The sequence below is a fragment of the Puma concolor genome, chromosome D1 (genome assembly GCF_028749965.1).
Source record: "Puma concolor isolate L17-30 chromosome D1, mPumCon1.1.hap2, whole genome shotgun sequence".
In the NCBI taxonomy this organism is placed as follows: Eukaryota; Metazoa; Chordata; class Mammalia; order Carnivora; family Felidae; genus Puma; species Puma concolor.
Genome location: NC_141676.1, coordinates 43,377,664 through 43,399,639, shown reverse-complemented (window position 1 = coordinate 43,399,639; position 21,976 = coordinate 43,377,664). Strand labels below are relative to the sequence as shown.

Genomic DNA, 21,976 nt, shown 5'->3' with positions numbered 1-21,976 from the left:
CAGTAACTTTACTTTTCTGGATGTTGGGGTCCTTACAGGGAAAATAAGAAGTTTGGGTACATAATATGCAAAGCTTCTTCAGCTCTAATCTTTTGAGATTCCATAATTCTAGATAATACTCTGAAGTTCTACAATTATACAAAATTCATACAGAAAATAGTGACACTCCACCACATTATTTCATACAAACAGGAAAGTGAGAAAATTACATGTGCTCTCAATCTCTTTCACAAGCTGGTCTCTAGAGCAATACAGCATTTGTCTTGAGAAATAACAATTTAAAATTTTCAAAATACACGAAATCTAAACATTGATAGATTACTATTTTAACCCTTTATCCTGTGAAACAGCAAGAATCACTAGGTATGTGAACTTTGCTGACTTTAAGTTGAAAAGTGGCAGATGATTCTCCTCTAAACACTTCCAGATTTTTTTTCAGTTCCCTCAGATGAAGAAATTGCTGTAAATTTATAAATGGAAATTCAACAAAAACTCACTTATAAATGAATATGTAAAGTGTACAGTCATAGCTCTTGGAAAACCACTCTAGTCCTTCTGTGATTGCCTACAACTGAAAACACAAATAACTGTAAATTACTATTCCTAAAAAACAGAGAATTCTGTAGAAAGGGCAATGTATGGAATGAGTAATCAGAGTACTTAGATATAGTTTAGGCCCTTACTAGAAAAGTGAACAAACTAGGAGAGAGAATCGGCATTTAAGCTAGTAACCTAGAATGCAGAACACTGATTCTGTGGGAATGCTGTTAGATCCATTCTGACCTTTCGGTGATAACAGTACTGCTTAAGTTACTTCAAGAATAACCTACACCATTTGATCTTCAAAGATCTATGGTACACTGGAGACAAAAAAACAAACAAACTAAGACTTTTGTGTTCCTGTGCTCTCCTCCAGAGATTTATGTCCACAATCAAACCTAATAATGAAACCAGTCTCTCTCAGTGACACACAGTGGGAATATTATAATATATTCATGTTTTTAATTCAGTATTTGTACCAAGTACAACTGTAATATGCTTGTACTATTTGACGCCACACAGTTCCTAATTTTATTTCTCTTAGTAACAACCCTAATGAAGTAACAGAGAATAATACTTAAAACCTTTAATAGTAAAGTATAGCAGAAACATTCGGGCTCTCAAACAAGCCTCTTAGACATATTAGTTGAATAACTATAATAAGCAATTGTGTTTCAGTCACAGCTTTGAAAAACACTGGGAATAATTTATAGAACTTTCTGTTTAAAGGAATTTTTAGTCAACTTTTTTCCTATCAGAAAGAGACTATCATTTTTCTCAGCTGCAGCAGAATATACCTAGGAGCACATCTACCTTAATCTCTAAATGTAAATATTGCAATGATTAATCATAAATGACCAAGGAAGGAAAACACTATTTTCCTTATTTGCTTCATATCACATAATTATTTTTTTGTCTCTCATATCATCTGTGTGTTTGACAAACACAAGCACAAACAGTTTGTGCTAAGTCAAACACAACCAGCATTACTGTTTCTCTGGCACACTGCCCAGGGAGGCGCCTTCACACCAAGGAGATGCCAGCCACAGCATAGAAGGGCATGTGTGCAAAACAGGGAAGCTGAATAGGATTCTCTCACATAAACCACAGAAGATTAGGCCTATCCATGGAGGCAGAGGCTGATTTCCTAGTGCTCTTGATTTCATTAGGTATGTCACCATTGCATTTAGAAATGTCTCATAACCATAATTATTCTGGCATCCTCATTCCTTTGGTACAACCCAAACATACATTCAAATGGGTTGTGGACCCTGTCAGTACTTCTGCTTACCTTGTGTCCTTCTACCATCTGATTCCCCCCTCTCTTACATTCAGGTACAGATCAAGATAAATACTTCTATAGAGAGAAACTGTATTACCTATATGCCCTCCAGCTTTGCAATACTGCTTCACTTACATAGAAAAGGGTAAAAGTGAAACTGTTTTGGTTGTTTGTATACTGTGGAGGCAGAAACAGCCCAGAGTCTATCTTCTCCTTTTCCCACTGCAGAAGTATAAGATTCTGAGGCTATAGAGGCAGGATTCAAAACCTGCTGCCACAACTTTTGACTGACCCCACATAAGCCATGTAACTTCTCCAGTCTTTTTACTCATATATAAAATCAATATAAAAATATTTTCCTTAGTGGATTGTTATAATAAGGATCAAATAAAATAATGTAGATGTCTTAGTCCTTTGTTTCCTTTGTATAAAATAAAGCACCTTACAAAAAGTACTCACTATATTACTTATTGGCAGGAAATCGATAACATTTTCAAGATTAGTCTTATAATTAAGAAAATATAGTAAACACTGGTATTAATTTTGAAAAAACTTTAGGAGGTCATGAAGATAACATTCCACCAGAGTAGGAACACCCTCTAATATCCTCTACAATATCCCTGTTTAAGATTTCCAGATTTCCAGATTTTCCAGATTTCCAGCTAAATTTCCAGATTTTGTTTTTTAAATTCATCCATTCATTCCGTAAATATTTTGTGAACTCCTAGTATATCTGAGGTACTCTCTCTTAATGCAGTCCAACAGTATCAATGCCAGATAGCCATTAACTATTCCTAAATTCTTTTGTACATTGAGAATAATTTCATTATTTCCTTAACTCCTTAAAACACAATTCTTATCCTCTTATAATCAACCAACCAACATATACTAGGTCAAACTTCCCTACATCTCTAATAATTATTCATATTAAATGTTCAAGTTTTTCTCTGTGGTCGTGGATTAGGGAGGGAATTTTTTGTTACGTTTATTTATTTATTTATTTTGAGAAAGAGAGAGAGGAAAAAGAAAACCACAAAAGTGAGGGAGGGGTAGAGAGAGGGAAAGAGAGAATCTCAAGCAAGCTCCACACTGTCAGCCCAGAGCCCAATGCAGGACTCGAACCCATGAACCATGAGATCATGACCTGAGCCAAAGACAAGAGTCAGACACTTAAGCACCGGAGCCACCCAGGTGCCCCAAGATTCATTTTTTTAATACTACTCTTAATCATTCTACTGTCAATATTTTAATTCTCACTCAGGCACCTAACGCAGTGCATAGAATTTTTCAGTGATAGTAATAGAAGCTATGTTTCCTCCCTCCCCCAGCTTCATTCCACTCTCGAATCCAAAAGAAGATATAGATAGATAGATAGATAGATAGATGCACAAAATCAGAAAATAATATAAGTATGGACTATTTAGAAAATAATAACTATGAGAATTCTAACAGCCCAAATTTATGGGCTGCATAAAGCTATTTCTACAAACATATTCATGGCCAAAATACCTTTATTGTTAAATAAACAATGTTTAAAATGAAATACTCAGTTTAGGAATTTATAGGGTATCAAAAACAAACAAAAGAAAAAGTATAAGGAAATAAGCTTGGGAGAGATAATATAGGTAAAAACAATATGGAGTAGTTGGCATACTCAAGTGGCAGCAGAATTGAGAAATAAATCTAAAAACTGGATAATTACTGGGATATTGGGAAAAGAGATAAGTAGATAAGCCACTGTCAAGTAAAATTGAAGGACAAAAGGGATAGAAAATGAGTATGCAAAATTTAAGATGGAATATATAACAGAAAATAAAAAACTTAAAATATGTGATGCTGTATTTTAAAACAATATTAATGTATTTGAAAACCTCAGTGAAATATACAATATTCTAGGAAAATGTTTTTCTGGAAAAACTGACTTAAAGAGAAATAGAAAATGTAAAAAAGGAAAAAAAAAAAACAATTATTAGCAACAAAAACTCCAGGCCCAGATATTTTATGGGTATATTCTCTCAGAATTTCAAGGAGTAAGTAATCCTCACATTATCTATTCAATATTTTACACAGCCTAGAAAAAGAGGGAAAGCTTTCCAATTCAACCACGAACTCTGGTACAAAAAAAAGTGAACAAAGAGTACAAATAAAGAAAAACACAAACTAATCTCATTTATGATTACAGATGCAAAAATAACAACTGTAATATGAGGAAATAAAATTATTCGGTACATTAAAATAAGACTGCATCATGACTAATCAGGGTTTATTTCATCAGTAAATTTGAAAAACAAAAACCAATAAGATATGCCATAAAATAAAATGCAATTTCTCATAGAAACTCCTAATAAACTATGACTAGAATGTTCTTTTAATAATAAAGAATATCTTAAATATCTTAATAGTTAGGGGTGAAATAGTAAAAACAATTCCATAAATTAAAAACTTTACAAAATACCTGCTATCACATGTTTACTTAATATAATTATTGATATTCTAGGCAGTGTAATATGAGAAGGGATGAAAAAAGGGGGCGTAACTTCCAAAAAAGAGTTAACCTATCAGCTGAAATATAATTATAGCTAATAGTTTGATAAAGAGGAAAATTATAAAATGAACCAGCAAAATTCATTAGCATCCCTAAATATGATAACAAAAAGAAAACAGAATGAAGAATGTCTCATTCACGAGAGCAAGCAAAAAGATTAAATATTATAGAGAAAATATCAAAATAAACACACAGAATCTACATTTTTAAAAAAATCTTCATTGAGGGACATAAAAGAATAAATTATTTTAGGGGGGGAGGGAAGATGGCGGCGTAGGAGGACGCTGGGCTCACCGCGCGTCCTGCTGATCACTTAGATTCCACCTACACCTGCCTAAATAACCCAGAAAACCGCCAGAGGATTAGCAGAACGGAGTCGCCGGAGCCAAGCACAGACGAGAGGCCCACGGAAGAGGGTAGGAAGGGCGGCGAGGCGGTGCGCGCTCCACGGACTGGCGGGAGGGAGCCGGGGCGGAGGGGCGGCTCACCGGCCAAGCAGAGCCCCCGAGTCTGGCTTGCAAAAAGCGGAGGGGCCTGACGGACTGTGTTCCGACAGGAAGCGCGACTTAGCGTCTGGGAGGTCATAAGTTAACACCTCTGCTCAGAAAGCGGGAAGGGAGGAAGATGGCGGCGTAGGAGGACGCTGGGCTCACCGCGCGTCCTGCTGATCACTTAGATTCCACCTACACCTGCCTAAATAACCCAGAAAACCACCAGAGGATTAGCAGAACGGAGTCGCCGGAGCCAAGCGCAGACAAGAGGCCCACGGAAGAGGGTAGGAAGGGCGGCGAGGCGGTGCGCGCTCCACGGACTGGTGGGAGGGAGCCGGGGCGGAGGGGCGGCTCGCCGGCCAAGCAGAGCCCCCGAGTCTGGCTTGCAAAAAGCAGAGGGGCCTGACGGACTGTGTTCCCACAGCAAGCGCGATTTAGCGTCTGGGAGGTCATAAGTTAACAGCTCTGCTCAGAAAGCGGGAAGGCTGGAGGACAAAGGGAAGGAGAGCTGCTGAGCCCCCGGACGACAGAGCTCAGTTTGGTGGGGAACAAAGGCGCTCGCCAGCGCCATCTCCCCCGCCCATCCCCCAGCCAAAATCCCAAAGAGAACTAGTTCCTGCCAGGGAACTTGCTCGCTCCGCGCAAACACCCAACTCTGCGCTTCTGCGGAGCCAAACCTCCGGCAGCGGATCTGACTCCCTCCTGCTGCCACAGGGCCCCTCCTGAAGTGGATCACCTAAGGAGAAGCAAGCTAAGCCTGCCCCTCCTGCCCCTGTGCACCTTGCCTACCCACCCCAGCTAAGACGCCAGATCCCCAGCATCACAAGCCTGGCAGTGTGCAAGTAGCCCAGACAGACCACCCCACCCCACAGTGAATCCCGCCCCTAGGAGAGGGGAAGAGAAGGCACGCACCAGTCTGACTGTGGACACAGCGGTGGGCTGGGAGCAGACATCAGGTCTGACTGCGGCTCCGCCCACCAACTCCAGTTATACACCACAGCACAGGGGAAGTGCCCTGCAGGTCCTCACCACGCCAGGGACTATCCAAAATGACCAAGCGGAAGAATTCCCCTCAGAAGAATCTCCAGGAAATAACAACAGCTAATGAGCTGATCAAAAAGGATTTAAATAATATAACAGAAAGTGAATTTAGAATAATAGTCATAAAATTAATCGCTGGGCTTGAAAACAGTATAGCTGACAGCAGAGAATCTCTTGCTACAGAGATCAAGGGCCTAAGGAACAGTCACGAGGAGCTGAAAAACGCTTTAAACGAAATGCATAACAAAATGGAAACCACCACGGCTCGGATTGAAGAGGCAGAGGAGAGAATAGGTGAACTAGAAGATAAAGTTATGGAAAAAGAGGAAGCTGAGAAAAAGAGGGATAAAAAAATCCAGGAATATGAGGGGAAAATTAGAGAACTAAGTGATACACTAAAAAGAAATAATATACGCATCATTGGTATCCCAGAGGAGGAAGAGAGAGGGAAAGGTGCTGAAGGGGTACTTGAAGAAATAATAGCTGAGAACTTCCCTGAAGTGGGGAAGGAAAAAGGCATTGAAATCCAAGAGGCACAGAGAACTCCCTTCAGACGTAACTTGAATCGATCTTCTGCACGACATATCATAGTGAAACTGGCAAAATACAAGGATAAAGAGAAAATTCTGAAAGCAGCAAGGGGTAAACGTGCCCTCACATATAAAGGGAGACCTATAAGACTCGTGACTGATCTCTCTTTTGAAACTTAGCAGGCCAGAAAGAATTGGCACGAGATTTTCAGTGTGCTAGACAGAAAAAATATGCAGCCGAGAATCCTTTATCCAGCAAGTCTGTCATTTAGAATAGAAGGAGAGATAAAGGTCTTCCCAAACAAACAAAAACTGAAGGAATTTGTCACCACTAAACCAGCCCTCCAAGAGATCCTAAGGGGGACCCTGTGAGACAAAGTACCAGAGACATCACTACAAGCATAAAACATACAGACATCACAATGACTCTAAACCCATATCTTTCTATAATAACACTGAATGTAAATGGATTAAATGCGCCAACCAAAAGACATAGGGTATCAGAATGGATAAAAAAACAAGACCCATCTATTTGCTGTCTACAAGAGACTCATTTTAGACCTGAGGACACCTTTAGATTGAGAGTGAGGGGATGGAGAACTATTTATCATGCTACTGGAAGCCAAAAGAAAGCTGGAGTAGCCATCCTTATATCAGACAAACTAGACTTTAAATTAAAGGCTGTAACAAGAGATGAAGAAGGACATTATATAATAGTGACAGGGTCTATCCATCAGGAAGAGCTAACAATTATAAATGTCTATGCGCCGAATACCGGAGCGCCCAAATATATAAAACAATTACTCATAAACACAAGCAACCTTATTGATAAGAATGTGGTAATTGCAGGGGACTTTAACACCCCACTTACAGAAATGGATAGATCATCTAGACACACGATCAATAAAGAAACAAGGGCCCTGAATGAGACATTGGATCAGATGGACTTGACAGATATATTTAGAACTCTGCATCCCAAAGCAACAGAATATACTTTCTTTTCGAGTGCACATGGAACATTCTCCAAGATAGATCATATACTGGGTCACAAAACAGCCCTTCATAAGTTTACAAGAATTGAAATCATACCATGCATACTTTCAGACCACAACGCTATGAAGCTTGAAATCAACCACAGAAAAAAGTCTGGAAAACCTCCAAAAGCATGGAGGTTAAAGAACACCCTACTAACGAATGAGTGGGTCAACCAGGCAATTAGAGAAGAAATTAAAAAATATATGGAAACAAACGAAAATGAAAATACAACAATCCAAACGCTTTGGGACGCAGCGAAGGCAGTCCTGAGAGGAAAATACATTGCAATCCAGGCCTATCTCAAGAAACAAGAAAAATCCCAAATACAAAATCTAACAGCACACCTAAAGGAAATAGAAGCAGAACAGCAAAGGCAGCCTAAACCCAGCAGAAGAAGAGAAATAATAAAGATCAGAGCAGAAAGAAACAATATAGAATCGAAAAAAACTGTAGAGCAGATCAACGAAACCAAGAGTTGGTTTTTTGAAAAAATAAACAAAATTGACAAACCTCTAGCCAGGCTTCTCAAAAAGAAAAGGGAGATGACCCAAATAGATAAAATCATGAATGAAAATGGAATTATTACAACCAATCCCTCAGAGATACAAACAATTATCAGGGAATACTATGAAAAATTATATGCCAACAAATTGGACAACCTAGAAGAAATGGACAAATTCCTGAACACCCACACTCTTCCAAAACTCAATCAGGAGGAAATAGAAAGCTTGAACAGACCCATCACCAGCGAAGAAATTGAATCGGTTATCAAAAATCTCCCAACAAATAAGAGTCCAGGACCAGATGGCTTCCCAGGGGAGTTCTACCAGACGTTTAAAGCAGAGATAATACCTATCCTTCTCAAGCTATTCCAAGAAATAGAAAGGGAAGGAAAACTTCCAGACTCGTTCTATGAAGCCAGTATTACTTTGATTCCTAAACCAGACAGAGACCCAGTAAAAAAAGAGAACTACCGGCCAATATCCCTGATGAATATGGATGCAAAAATTCTCAATAAGATACTAGCAAATCGAATTCAACGGCATATAAAAAGAATTATTCACCATGATCAAGTGGGATTCATTCCTGGGATGCAGGGCTGGTTCAACATTCGCAAATCAATCAACGTGATACATCACATTAACAAAAAAAAAGAGAAGAACCATATGATCCTGTCAATCGATGCAGAAAAGGCCTTTGACAAAATCCAGCACCCTTTCTTAATAAAAACTCTTGAGAAAGTCGGGATAGAAGGAACATACTTAAAGATCATTAAAGCCATTTATGAAAAGCCCACAGCTAACATCATCCTCAACGGGGAAAAACTGAGAGCTTTTTCCCTGAGATCGGGAACACGACAGGGATGCCCACTCTCACCGCTGTTGTTTAACATAGTGCTGGAAGTTCTAGCATCAGCAATCAGATGACAAAAGGAAATCAAAGGCATCAAAATTGGCAAAGATGAAGTCAAGCTTTCGCTCTTTGCAGATGACATGATATTATACATGGAAAATCCGATAGACTCCACCAAAAGTCTGCTAGAACTGATACATGAATTCAGCAAAGTTGCAGGATACAAAATCAATGTACAGAAATCAGTTGCATTCTTATACACTAACAATGAAGCAACAGAAAGACAAATAAAGAAACTGATCCCATTCACAATTGCACCAAGAAGCATAAAATACCTAGGAATCAATCTAACCAAAGATGTAAAGGATCTGTATGCTGAAAACTATAGAAAGCTTATGAAGGTAATTGAAGAAGATTTAAAGAAATGGAAAGACATTCCCTGCTCATGGATTGGAAGAATAAATATTGTCAAAATGTCAATACTACCCAAAGCTATCTACACATTCAATGCAATCCCAATCAAAATTGCACCAGCATTCTTCTCGAAACTAGAACAAGCAATCCTAAAATTCATATGGAACCACAAAAGGCCCCGAATAGCCAAAGTAATTTTGAAGAAGAAGACCAAAGCAGGAGGCATCACAATCCCAGACTTTAGCCTCTACTACAAAGCTGTCATCATCAAGACAGCATGGTATTGGCACCAAAACAGACACATAGACCAATGGAATAGAATAGAAACCCCGGAACTAGACCCACAAACGTACGGCCAACTCATCTTTGACAAAGCAGGAAAGAACATCCAATGGAAAAAAGACAGTCTCTTTAACAAATGGTGCTGGAGAACTGGACAGCAACATGCAGAAGGTTGAAACTAGACCACTTTCTCACACCATTCACAAAAATAAACTCAAAATGGATCAAGGACCTGAATGTGAGACAGGAAACCATCAAAACCTTAGAGGAGAAAGCAGGAAAAGACCTCTCTGACCTCAGCCGTAGCAATCTCTTACTCGACACATCCCCAAAGGCAAGGGAATTAAAAGCAAAAGTGAATTACTGGGACCTTATGAAGATCAAAAGCTTCTGCACAGCAAAGGAAACAACCAACAAAACTAAAAGGCAACCAACGGAATGGGAAAAGATATTTGCAAATGACATATCGGACAAAGGGCTAGTATCCAAAATCTATAAAGAGCTCACCAAACTCCACACCCGAAAAGCAAATAACCCAGTGAAGAAATGGGCAGAAAACATGAATAGACACTTCTCTAAAGAAGACATCCGGATGGCCAACAGGCACATGAAAAGATGTTCAGCGTCGCTCCTTATCAGGGAAATACAAATCAAAACCACACTCAGATATCACCTCACGCCAGTCAGAGTGGCCAAAATGAACAAATCAGGAGACTATAGATGCTGGAGAGGATGTGGAGAAACGGGAACCCTCTTGCACTGTTGGTGGGAATGCAAATTGGTGCAGCCACTCTGGAAAGCAGTGTGGAGGTTCCTCAGAAAATTAAAAATAGACCTACCCTATGACCCAGCAATAGCACTGCTAGGAATTTATCCAAGGGACACAGGAGTACTGATGCATAGGGGCACTTGTACCCCAATGTTCATAGCAGCACTCTCAACAATAGCCAAATTATGGAAAGAGCCTAAATGTCCATCAACTGATGAATGGATAAAGAAATTGTGGTTTATATACACAATGGAGTACTACGTGGCAATGAGAAAAAATGAAATATGGCCTTTTGTAGCAACGTGGATGGAACTGGAGAGTGTGATGCTAAGTGAAATAAGCCATACAGAGAAAGACAGATACCATATGGTTTCACTCTTATGTGGATCCTGAGAAACTTAAGAGAAACCCATGGGGGAGGGGAACAAAAAAAAAAAAAAGAGGTTAGAGTGGGAGAGAGCCAAAGCATAAGAGACTGTTGAGAACTGAGAACAAACTAAGGGTTGATGGGGGGTGGGAGGGAGGAGAGGGTGGGTGATGGGTACTGAGGAGGGCACCTTTTGGGATGAGCACTGGGTGTTGTATGGAAACCAATTTGACAATAAATTTCATATATAAATAAAAAAAAAAAAAAAAAAAAAAAAAAGAAAGCGGGAAGGCTGGAGGACAAAGGGAAGGAGAGCTGCTGAGCCCCCTGACGACAGAGCTCAGTTTGGTGGGGAACAAAGGCGTTCGCCAGCGCCATCTCCCCCGCCCATCCCCCAGCCAAAATCCCAAAGAGAACCAGTTCGTGCCAAGGAACTTGCTCGCTCCGTGCAAACACCCAACTCTGCGCTTCTGCGGAGCCAAACCTCCAGCAGCAGATCTGACTCCCTCCTGCTGCCACAGGGCCCCTCCTGAAGTGGATCACCTAAGGAGAAGCAAGCTAAGCCTGCCCCTCCTGCCCCTGTGCACCTTGCCTACCCACCCCCAGCTAAGACGCCAGATCCCCAGCATCACAAGCCTGGCAGTGTGCAAGTAGCCCAGACAGACCACCCCACCCCACAGTGAATCCCGCCCTTAGGAGAGGGGAAGAGAAGGCACACACCAGTCTGACTGTGGACACAGCGGTGGGCTGGGGGCAGACATCAGGTCTGACTGCGGCTCCGCCCACCAACTCCAGTTATACACCACAGCACAGGGGAAGTGCCCTGCAGGTCCTCACCACGCCAGGGACTATCCAAAATGACCAAGCGGAAGAATTCCCCTCAGAAGAATCTCCAGGAAATAACAACAGCTAATGAGCTGATCAAAAAGGATTTAAATAATATAACAGAAAGTGAATTTAGAATAATAGTCATAAAATTAATCGCTGGGCTTGAAAACAGTATAGCTGACAGCAGAGAATCTCTTGCTACAGAGATCAAGGGCCTAAGGAACAGTCACGAGGAGCTGAAAAACGCTTTAAACGAAATGCATAACAAAATGGAAACCACCACGGCTCGGATTGAAGAGGCAGAGGAGAGAATAGGTGAACTAGAAGATAAAGTTATGGAAAAAGAGGAAGCTGAGAAAAAGAGGGATAAAAAAATCCAGGAGTATGAGCGGAAAATTAGAGAACTAAGTGATACACTAAAAAGAAATAATCTACGCATAATTGGTATCCCAGAGGAGGAAGAGAGAGGGAAAGGTGCTGAAGGGGTACTTGAAGAAATAATAGCTGAGAACTTCCCTGAAGTGGGGAAGGAAAAAGGCATTGAAATCCAAGAGGCACAGAGAACTCCCTTCAGACGTAACTTGAATCGATCTTCTGCACGACATATCATAGTGAAACTGGCAAAATACAAGGATAAAGAGAAAATTCTGAAAGCAGCAAGGGGTAAACGTGCCCTCACATATAAAGGGAGACCTATAAGACTCGTGACTGATCTCTCTTTTGAAACTTGGCAGGCCAGAAAGAATTGGCACGAGATTGTCAGTGTGCTAGACAGAAAAAATATGCAGCCGAGAATCCTTTATCCAGCAAGTCTGTCATTTAGGATAGAAGGAGAGATAAAGGTCTTCCCAAACAAACAAAAACTGAAGGAATTTGTCACCACTAAACCAGCCCTCCAAGAGATCCTAAGGGGGACCCTGTGAGACAAAGTACCAGAGACATCACTACAAGCATAAAACATACAGACATCACAATGACTCTAAACCCATATCTTTCTATAATAACACTGAATGTAAATGGATTAAATGCGCCAACCAAAAGACATAGGGTATCAGAATGGATAAAAAAACAAGACCCATCTATTTGCTGTCTACAAGAGACTCATTTTAGACCTGAGGACACCTTTAGATTGAGAGTGAGGGGATGGAGAACTATTTATCATGCTACTGGAAGCCAAAAGAAAGCTGGAGTAGCCATCCTTATATCAGACAAACTAGACTTTAAATTAAAGGCTGTAACAAGAGATGAAGAAGGACATTATATAATAGTGACAGGGTCTATCCATCAGGAAGAGCTAACAATTATAAATGTCTATGCGCCGAATACCGGAGCGCCCAAATATATAAAACAATTACTCATAAACATAAGCAACCTTATTGATAAGAATGTGGTAATTGAAGGGGACTTTAACACCCCACTTACAGAAATGGATAGATCATCTAGACACACGGTCAATAAAGAAACAAGGGCCCTGAATGAGACATTGGATCAGATGGACTTGACAGATATATTTAGAACTCTGCATCCCAAAGCAACAGAATATACTTTCTTCTCGAGTGCACATGGAACATTCTCCAAGATAGATCATATACTGGGTCACAAAACAGCCCTTCATAAGTTTACAAGAATTGAAATCATACCATGCATACTTTCAGACCACAATGCTATGAAGCTTGAAATCAACCACAGAAAAACATCTGGAAAACCTCCAAAAGCATGGAGGTTAAAGAACACCCTACTAACGAATGAGTGGGTCAACCAGGCAATTAGAGAAGAAATTAAAAAATATATGGAAACAAACGAAAATGAAAATACAACAATCCAAACGCTTTGGGACGCAGCGAAGGCAGTCCTGAGAGGAAAATACATTGCAATCCAGGCCTATCTCAAGAAACAAGAAAAATCCCAAATACAAAATCTAACAGCACACCTAAAGGAAATAGAAGCAGAACAGCAAAGGCAGCCTAAACCCAGCAGAAGAAGAGAAATAATAAAGATCAGAGCAGAAAGAAACAATATAGAATCGAAAAAAACTGTAGAGCAGATCAACGAAACCAAGAGTTGGTTTTTTGAAAAAATAAACAAAATTGACAAACCTCTAGCCAGGCTTCTCAAAAAGAAAAGGGAGATGATCCAAATAGATAAAATCATGAATGAAAATGGAATTATTACAACCAATCCCTCAGAGATACAAACAATTATCAGGGAATACTATGAAAAATTATATGCCAACAAATTGGACAACCTGGAAGAAATGGACAAATTCCTGAACACCCACACGCTTCCAAAACTCAATCAGGAGGAAATAGAAAGCTTGAACAGACCCATAATCAGTGAAGAAATTGAATCGGTTATCAAAAATCTCCCAACAAATAAGAGTCCAGGACCAGATGGCTTCCCAGGGGAGTTCTACCAGACGTTTAAAGCAGAGATAATACCTATCCTTCTCAAGCTATTCCAAGAAATAGAAAGGGAAGGAAAACTTCCAGACTCATTCTATGAAGCCAGTATTACGTTGATTCCTAAACCAGACAGAGACCCAGTAAAAAAAGAGAACTACAGGCCAATATCCCTGATGAATATGGATGCCAAAATTCTCAATAAGATACTAGCAAATCGAATTCAACGGCATATAAAAAGAATTATTCACCATGATCAAGTGGGATTCATTCCTGGGATGCAGGGCTGGTTCAACATTCGCAAATCAATCAACGTGATACATCACATTAAAAAAAAAAAGAGAAGAACCATATGATCCTGTCAATCGATGCAGAAAAGGCCTTTGACAAAATCCAGCACCCTTTCTTAATAAAAACCCTTGAGAAAGTCGGGATAGAAGGAACATACTTAAAGATCATTAAAGCCATTTATGAAAAGCCCACAGCTAACATCATCCTCAACGGGGAAAAACTGAGAGCTTTTTCCCTGAGATCGGGAACACGACAGGGATGCCCACTCTCACCGCTGTTGTTTAACATAGTGCTGGAAGTTCTAGCATCAGCAATCAGATGACAAAAGGAAATCAAAGGCATCAAAATTGGCAAAGATGAAGTCAAGCTTTCGCTCTTTGCAGATGACATGATATTATACATGGAAAATCCGATAGACTCCACCAAAAGTCTGCTAGAACTGATACATGAATTCAGCAAAGTTGCAGGATACAAAATCAATGTACAGAAATCAGTTGCATTCTTATACACTAACAATGAAGCAACAGAAAGACAAATAAAGAAACTGATCCCATTCACAATTGCACCAAGAAGCATAAAATACCTAGGAATCAATCTAACCAAAGATGTAAAGGATCTGTATGCTGAAAACTATAGAAAGCTTATGAAGGTAATTGAAGAAGATTTAAAGAAATGGAAAGACATTCCCTGCTCATGGATTGGAAGAATAAATATTGTCAAAATGTCAATACTACCCAAAGCTATCTACACATTCAATGCAATCCCAATCAAAATTGCACCAGCATTCTTCTCGAAACTAGAACAAGCAATCCTAAAATTCATATGGAACCACAAAAGGCCCCGAATAGCCAAAGTAATTTTGAAGAAGAAGACCAAAGCAGGAGGCATCACAATCCCAGACTTTAGCCTCTACTACAAAGCTGTCATCATCAAGACAGCATGGTATTGGCACCAAAACAGACACATAGACCAATGGAATAGAATAGAAACCCCGGAACTAGACCCACAAACGTACGGCCAACTCATCTTTGACAAAGCAGGAAAGAACATCCAATGGAAAAAAGACAGTCTCTTTAACAAATGGTGCTGGGAGAACTGGACAGCAACATGCAGAAGGTTGAAACTAGACCACTTTCTCACACCATTCACAAAAATAAACTCAAAATGGATCAAGGACCTGAATGTGAGACAGGAAACCATCAAAACCTTAGAGGAGAAAGCAGGAAAAGACCTCTCTGACCTCAGCCGTAGCAATCTCTTACTCGACACATCCCCAAAGGCAAGGGAATTAAAAGCAAAAGTGAATTACTGGGACCTTATGAAGATCAAAAGCTTCTGCACAGCAAAGGAAACAACCAACAAAACTAAAAGGCAACCAACGGAATGGGAAAAGATATTTGCAAATGACATATCGGACAAAGGGCTAGTATCCAAAATCTATAAAGAGCTCACCAAACTCCACACCCGAAAAGCAAATAACCCAGTGAAGAAATGGGCAGAAAACATGAATAGACACTTCTCTAAAGAAGACATCCGGATGGCCAACAGGCACATGAAAAGATGTTCAGCGTCGCTCCTTATCAGGGAAATACAAATCAAAACCACACTCAGGTATCACCTCATGCCAGTCAGAGTGGCCAAAATGAACAAATCAGGAGACTACAGATGCTGGAGAGGATGTGGAGAAACGGGAACCCTCTTGCACTGTTGGTGGGAATGCAAATTGGTGCAGCCGCTCTGGAAAGCAGTGTGGAGGTTCCTCAGAAAATTAAAAATAGACCTACCCTATGACCCAGCAATAGCACTGCTAGGAATTTATCCAAGGGACACAGGAGTACTGATGCATAGGGGCACTTGTACCCCAATGTTCATAGCAGCACTCTCAACAATAGCCAAATTATGGAAAGAGCCTAAATGTCCATCAACTGATGAATGGATAAAGAAATTGTGGTTTATATACACAATGGAATACTACGTGGCAATGAGAAAAAATGAAATATGGCCTTTTGTAGCAACATGGATGGAACTGGAGAGTGTGATGCTAAGTGAAATAAGCCATACAGAGAAAGACAGATACCATATGGTTTTACTCTTATGTGGATCCTGAGAAACTTAACAGGAACCCATGGGGGAGGGGAAGGAAAAAAAAAAAAAAAAAAGAGGTTAGAGTGGGAGAGAGCCAAAGCATAAGAGACTGTTGAGAACTGAGAACAAACTAAGGGTTGATGGGGGGTGGGAGGGAGGAGAGGGTGGGTGATGGGTATTGAGGAGGGCACCTTTTGGGATGAGCACTGGGTGTTGTATGGAAACCAATTTGACAATAAATTTCATATATAAATAAAAAATAAATAAATAAATAAAAATAATAAAAAAATTAAAAAAAAGAATAAATTATTTTAAATGAAAAGATTCAATACTATAAAGATGTCAGTTCACCCTATAGTTTCATATAAATACAATCTTTCAAAAACTTATTTTGGGATTTTAATGAACACTTAGCTAAATTAAATGTAAGCCTAAAATAAACTTTAGAGAAGTATGCACACACCTTAAAGAAAAATTATGAATGTGGTCTTGCAATATTTACTTTTCAAAGATACCATAAAGCTACAGTGATTAATATAGCACAGTAGTAATAAAAGTTTAGATAGATCGATAGAATAAAACCAAAAGCTGAGATATGGTTTCAAATATGCAATCAGTATGGTAAAAGATGTTATTTAAGTCAGAGAAGATCAATTATTTAATTACTGATACAGATATATTTGGTTAATGGCTTAAGAAAAAAATTAAGTTGTTTCTCTAGTTGAAATTACACATCAAAATATACTGAAGAGGAATTAAAGGGTTAAATGATTAAAAATATAGGCAAAGAATTGGAACAAAATATAGCAGAGTGGGGGAATCCTTTCTAAACAAACCTCCAACATAAAAGAGGATGAAAAGGGAGGGAGAGATTTGACAATAAAAATCATAATGCAAAAGAAAATGATAAAATGAAACATATCTGACACAAAGGTTAATACCATTAAAATATACACTAAAAATCATACAGAACCATAAGAACTAGACAAATCCGTTAAAAAAAAATGGGCAAACAACATAAACAGGCAATTCTCAAAGGAAGAGACATTTACTACAAATAAATTTATGTCAGATTCTTCATTAACAATAATAAAGAAATTCAAATTAAATCAGCAATAGTGTATCATTTTCCCTATAAAAACTGGCAAGAAATTTTTGAAGTAATAATACTTGCCACTGAGGGCAAGAGAATACTTGCAGACACTGCTGGTGAGAGTGGAACACTGTACCCTTTCTGCAGGGTAATGTGGTAGTATGAGTCAGTGGCCTTTTTAGAAAAGAACACATGCTTTAACTCAGGAATTTCACTTTTAAGGAATATATCCTAAGAAGATAACTACTAATTAATACTGAAAATTATTAGGAAGTTATCCATATTCAAGTTTTTCTTTACAATGACAAATAATTTTTAAAAACTACTTAAATGTTGAATAAAAGACTCAAATTATGAGAACCTCACTTCCTACAATATTTTCTATAAATAAAAATATTTTAGATGACTTAATCACTTATTGCTATATCATTAAATGGGAAAGAATAGATTATAAAAGAACAGTAAAAGATTCTAATTTTAAGGAAAAACTTTAACAAGTATATGCATAAATTAAACAAAATAATACAGGTAGAATTAAATAACCATTTTATTTTTTGTGTGTCTATTTCTCTATTTTTGCAACAAATATGTAATGAAGGAATTTATCATAAATTCATTTACAACAAATTTTGTAATGAGGGTTGTTTGAGATATAAAATACTGATGGCCCACAATAGTATGTATTTCTTGGGGATAGTATTTAAACCATATTAAAATTTCAGAATAATTATAACTAATTTAGGTGGATAATAACTGGCCTGATCTCACCTAGACTAAAAATACATGTTGAATTTTAGCAGGGGTTGAATCAAACTATCTGAATGCTACTTAAACTATTTTTTTCCAGTTTTTATGATAATATATTATTGGTATATTTTTTATAATGGCTATGGTGACAAAATATTAGGATGTAAAAAGAGACAATTATGTATAATAAATCAAGATGAAAAATTTAGTAAGAATCTTATCTCCTATGCTCATAAAACTGAGAGCAGCACACAAATGAAAGTTCACATATCACATACAGAATCCAGAAAAAAAAGTTAAAGAATTTGAAAAGCCTAAATTTGCATGTGTTTTTGCTTTTGAGATTTAGACATTTTGATCATCTAAGGCTAGTACAGTTTTTGCATCATAAAGTCATAATCAGAATGGAAAATAAAGAAAGATGGAAAGCGGGGGAAGGGAGAGGAGATAACCTGAAGCACAAAAACTTGATGCTGAATCATGACATAATAAAATATTGACTTCCACATCACTAAGAGAAAGCAAGACCCCTGTCTTTCATGCTGGCAAAAGCTTGCCTTTGCATAAACCATTACTGTTCTCACTGTTAAAAAACCAATGACTTTGGAAAGGATAGAAAACACAGAATGACGTGCAAAGTAGCACACAACATGTTACTGCAGCTGGATAGAGAATATGTCACTAATGACTTTCTTTCTACCCATCATTTATAAGTTAAGATTTTTTTCCCCAAATAGCAAATGCCCTTTCTGAGTACAGAACAGAGGCAGTGGAATTCAAAATAATATTCAATTTCCACTTAATATTAATACTGTATTAGTTAATGAAATGAGTTATTAATTATTCCCTGGGAAAGAGATGACTTCCTTTTGTCTTCATTTGAATTGAACACAACATACCTGAACACTAGGCAATTTTTGGTAATAAATTAAAAATAACATTTTCATCAGAGTTATTGCCAGATGTTTATCTTAAATAAAACATTATCCATGACCAATAGGAAGATTCATCTGAAGTTATTTGATAACTTCAGAAAACTAATGTAATTAGGTTCCCAGATTGTTAGTGCAAATTGGAGTGATGACTGTCTGTCTGCAAGAGACAACTGATAGAATTAATTAATAACCATGGATTCTGTTTAGGATACCAAAATTAGTAATAAAGTACTTCATCTCCATGAAGGCATCAAGAGAGAGTTAAGGAAGAAGAATAACTTCCTGACTGATAGGACAACTTAATTTTGTAATGATTCTTAACATGTTTCAAAATAATAACATCAATCACATACCTTCAGAACTAAAGATGCTCATCCTTATTAGGGTCAGAGGTCATGAAACGTTAACTTCTATGAAATCTGATTGAGATCAGTCAACCTATGATCCTATGGGTATGTTAATAATAACAGCAACCACAGTTGACCCTCACGAGTGTTTTCTAAGTGCCAACAACTGTTCTAAAAGCTTTACTTGTATTAATCCTATTAATAAGCCTATGAAGTAGGAACTGTTATTATCTCCATTTAGATATAAGGAATTTGAAACAGAAAAGTTCAGTGACTTGCCCAAAGCCACTCAGCTAGGAAGTGATAGAGCCAGGATTTGAAAAAGGTAACCAAGCCTCAGAAAACACCCACAAACCATTATGTAAAATACACTCAATAAACTCTTTTTTATAGATGCTACCCTTGACCCTTTTTGACCAGAAGAAATTCAAATTAATGATTTGGATTCATAAATCAAGCCATTATTAAGATTTCGAGAGGAAAGACTAAAATTAACTTGTTCTTCATCTTTTGACATTTTTTTTATTTTTCAGACTGTTAATGAAGCAATTTACCCTATAATTTATATGTTTATAGACTAATAAAAACAGAAGGAAAAAATTTCATTCTATAAGCATTATAAAGAATAAAATCTCAAGGACACACTACATATTTACCCTCTCATGTATACACACATATTAGAGGTAAAAATTTAATCTTAGGATACAGAGATCAGCAAACATGTTGTTATACAAAATAATATACTCTACATTGATATGTTTGATATTTTGTATATTGTACCTTTAATTTCTCCAAGAAGTTCACTGGTATTTAGTCTTTCCATTTTTTCCTTCCAATCTTTTGAAAGTAGTTTTTCCATGCAGGAGGAATCTGTTAGAGTTAAAAAGTAAGTATGGAAAATGTTACATATATATTTTACAACTATTAAAATACTACAAATACAAAAGCCAACTTATGGAGAAATTCTCCCATTATAAAAATGATCAAGGCTATATTTGTTGTTGTTTTAACCCTAGGATATAGATAATTATATTAGTGTATCTATCACAAAATACCACAACTAAATTTATTTTTACCTGACTACTTAAACTATTCCCGGGGGCGGGGGGGGAAAGATAATGCTCAATAATCTTATCTTGGTAGTATAAATATAATTCTATTAATATTCAGTCAGCATTTATCATTTCTTAGACTGATAGGACAGAAAAGGGGGCGATTTCCTCTGATATTTAAGTTTAGATGTTGTTCCTTTTAATCCAGGTGATTTTTTTCTAAGTCTAAGCAAAATTTATGTGCCATTCAAGGAAGAATGACAAATCTTCAAGGGGGAAGAAACCAGTCAAACTGTAACCACATAGTCCTTAAAAAAGAAATAAACATATGACAACTTTTGTGGAATACCCACTTAGAGGATAATTCAAAGAAAATAAAGTCAAGATGTTTTCTGTCCCTCAGTAATAAAAACTGCTAAAAACTTTTCTATAGAAAAAGATGCATATTCTTATAAAGAAAATACTCAGTTAAACACTATTTGCCCAACTGCATATCTAACTAACATACTAGATCATAGGGAATGATTATATTTGCTTCTATAAGGATTCATAAAGGTTACAGAAATTTAATTTTAGAATGCCCTAATAATTAGCAATTTTTTCTCAATGAGTCACTTTTTTTCTCTCTATTTAGATGGGTTTGCAACTGGTGCTACTGCTTACAACTATTTATATATATCTTTTAAGCCTCAAATCTTAACAAATAGGCCATGTTTCCAAAAGGGAATGCAGATTTAAATACCAAATCCTCAGTGCAAAGCATACTCCCATTAAACTTTAACATTCCAAGTGTCAAAATTCTGATAACTTCTTTTTAAAATTGTATTTAAAATAGTACTCCAATTCCAAATGCCTTTCCTCTCCCATATCAGTACCTATCTATTTAGCATTTTCCCTTTCATTTTTTTCTCCAACTTCTAAATCCTCCTTGAATTTTTCAGAATGACAGTAAGGTCAGGATGGATCTAAAGGGTTTTAGAAACTAGATAAGCTTTAGAAAAATACAGTGAGCCCTGGGTAAGAGATGAGAGGACCTCTGCATCATTAGAAAGTATTGGCGAAAACAATTAACGTTTGTCCATGACATGATCAATCAATCAAAGAATGGATGCAATCCAGATCAGTGTGTCATGAAATGGCTGACGAAGAACAACCATACTAGCTCACTATCACAGAAGTTAAAGTTCATTCTAAATAGAAGTCAGCGTTATTCGATTAATTGAAAGCTCACGGTCCCTTCCCTTCCTTCGTCCCTTCTATCCTTCCCTCCTCCTTTTCTTCCATTCTTTCCTATTAATTATTTTCTGAGGCTTCAACAAGTGATCTACTACCATGATTAAAAATTGGATTTTGAGTGACCTTCCAAAAGGGTCTATGCTCACACAACGGTTTGTATTTAATTTCCAAAATGGTCTCTTGATATTTTCATTTTAAATTCAAAAACAAGGTATATACTTTGTTTTATACCTATTTTGTGTTTATGCTAAAGTAATAAAAAAAAGGTAATACTAAGTTTGGGATTAAGAAGCAAATCCTCAAAGCCACATCTA

The 21,976-nt window shown here is 37.7% G+C and overlaps 1 protein-coding gene across 30 annotated transcripts in view; it reads right to left on the bottom strand.

Annotated features, from left to right (window-relative positions):
- SOX6 (SRY-box transcription factor 6) overlaps nucleotides 1–21,976 on the bottom strand; it is a 717,975-nt gene that overhangs the window by 261,191 nt on the left and 434,808 nt on the right. For all 30 annotated transcript variants that reach the window (XM_086677891.1, XM_086677876.1, XM_086677881.1 and 27 more), the window contains one exon: nucleotides 20,155–20,244. In XM_086677891.1, coding sequence (XP_086534017.1) covers nucleotides 20,155–20,244 — 90 coding nt within the window. The remainder of the gene's footprint in view (nucleotides 1–20,154; nucleotides 20,245–21,976) is intronic.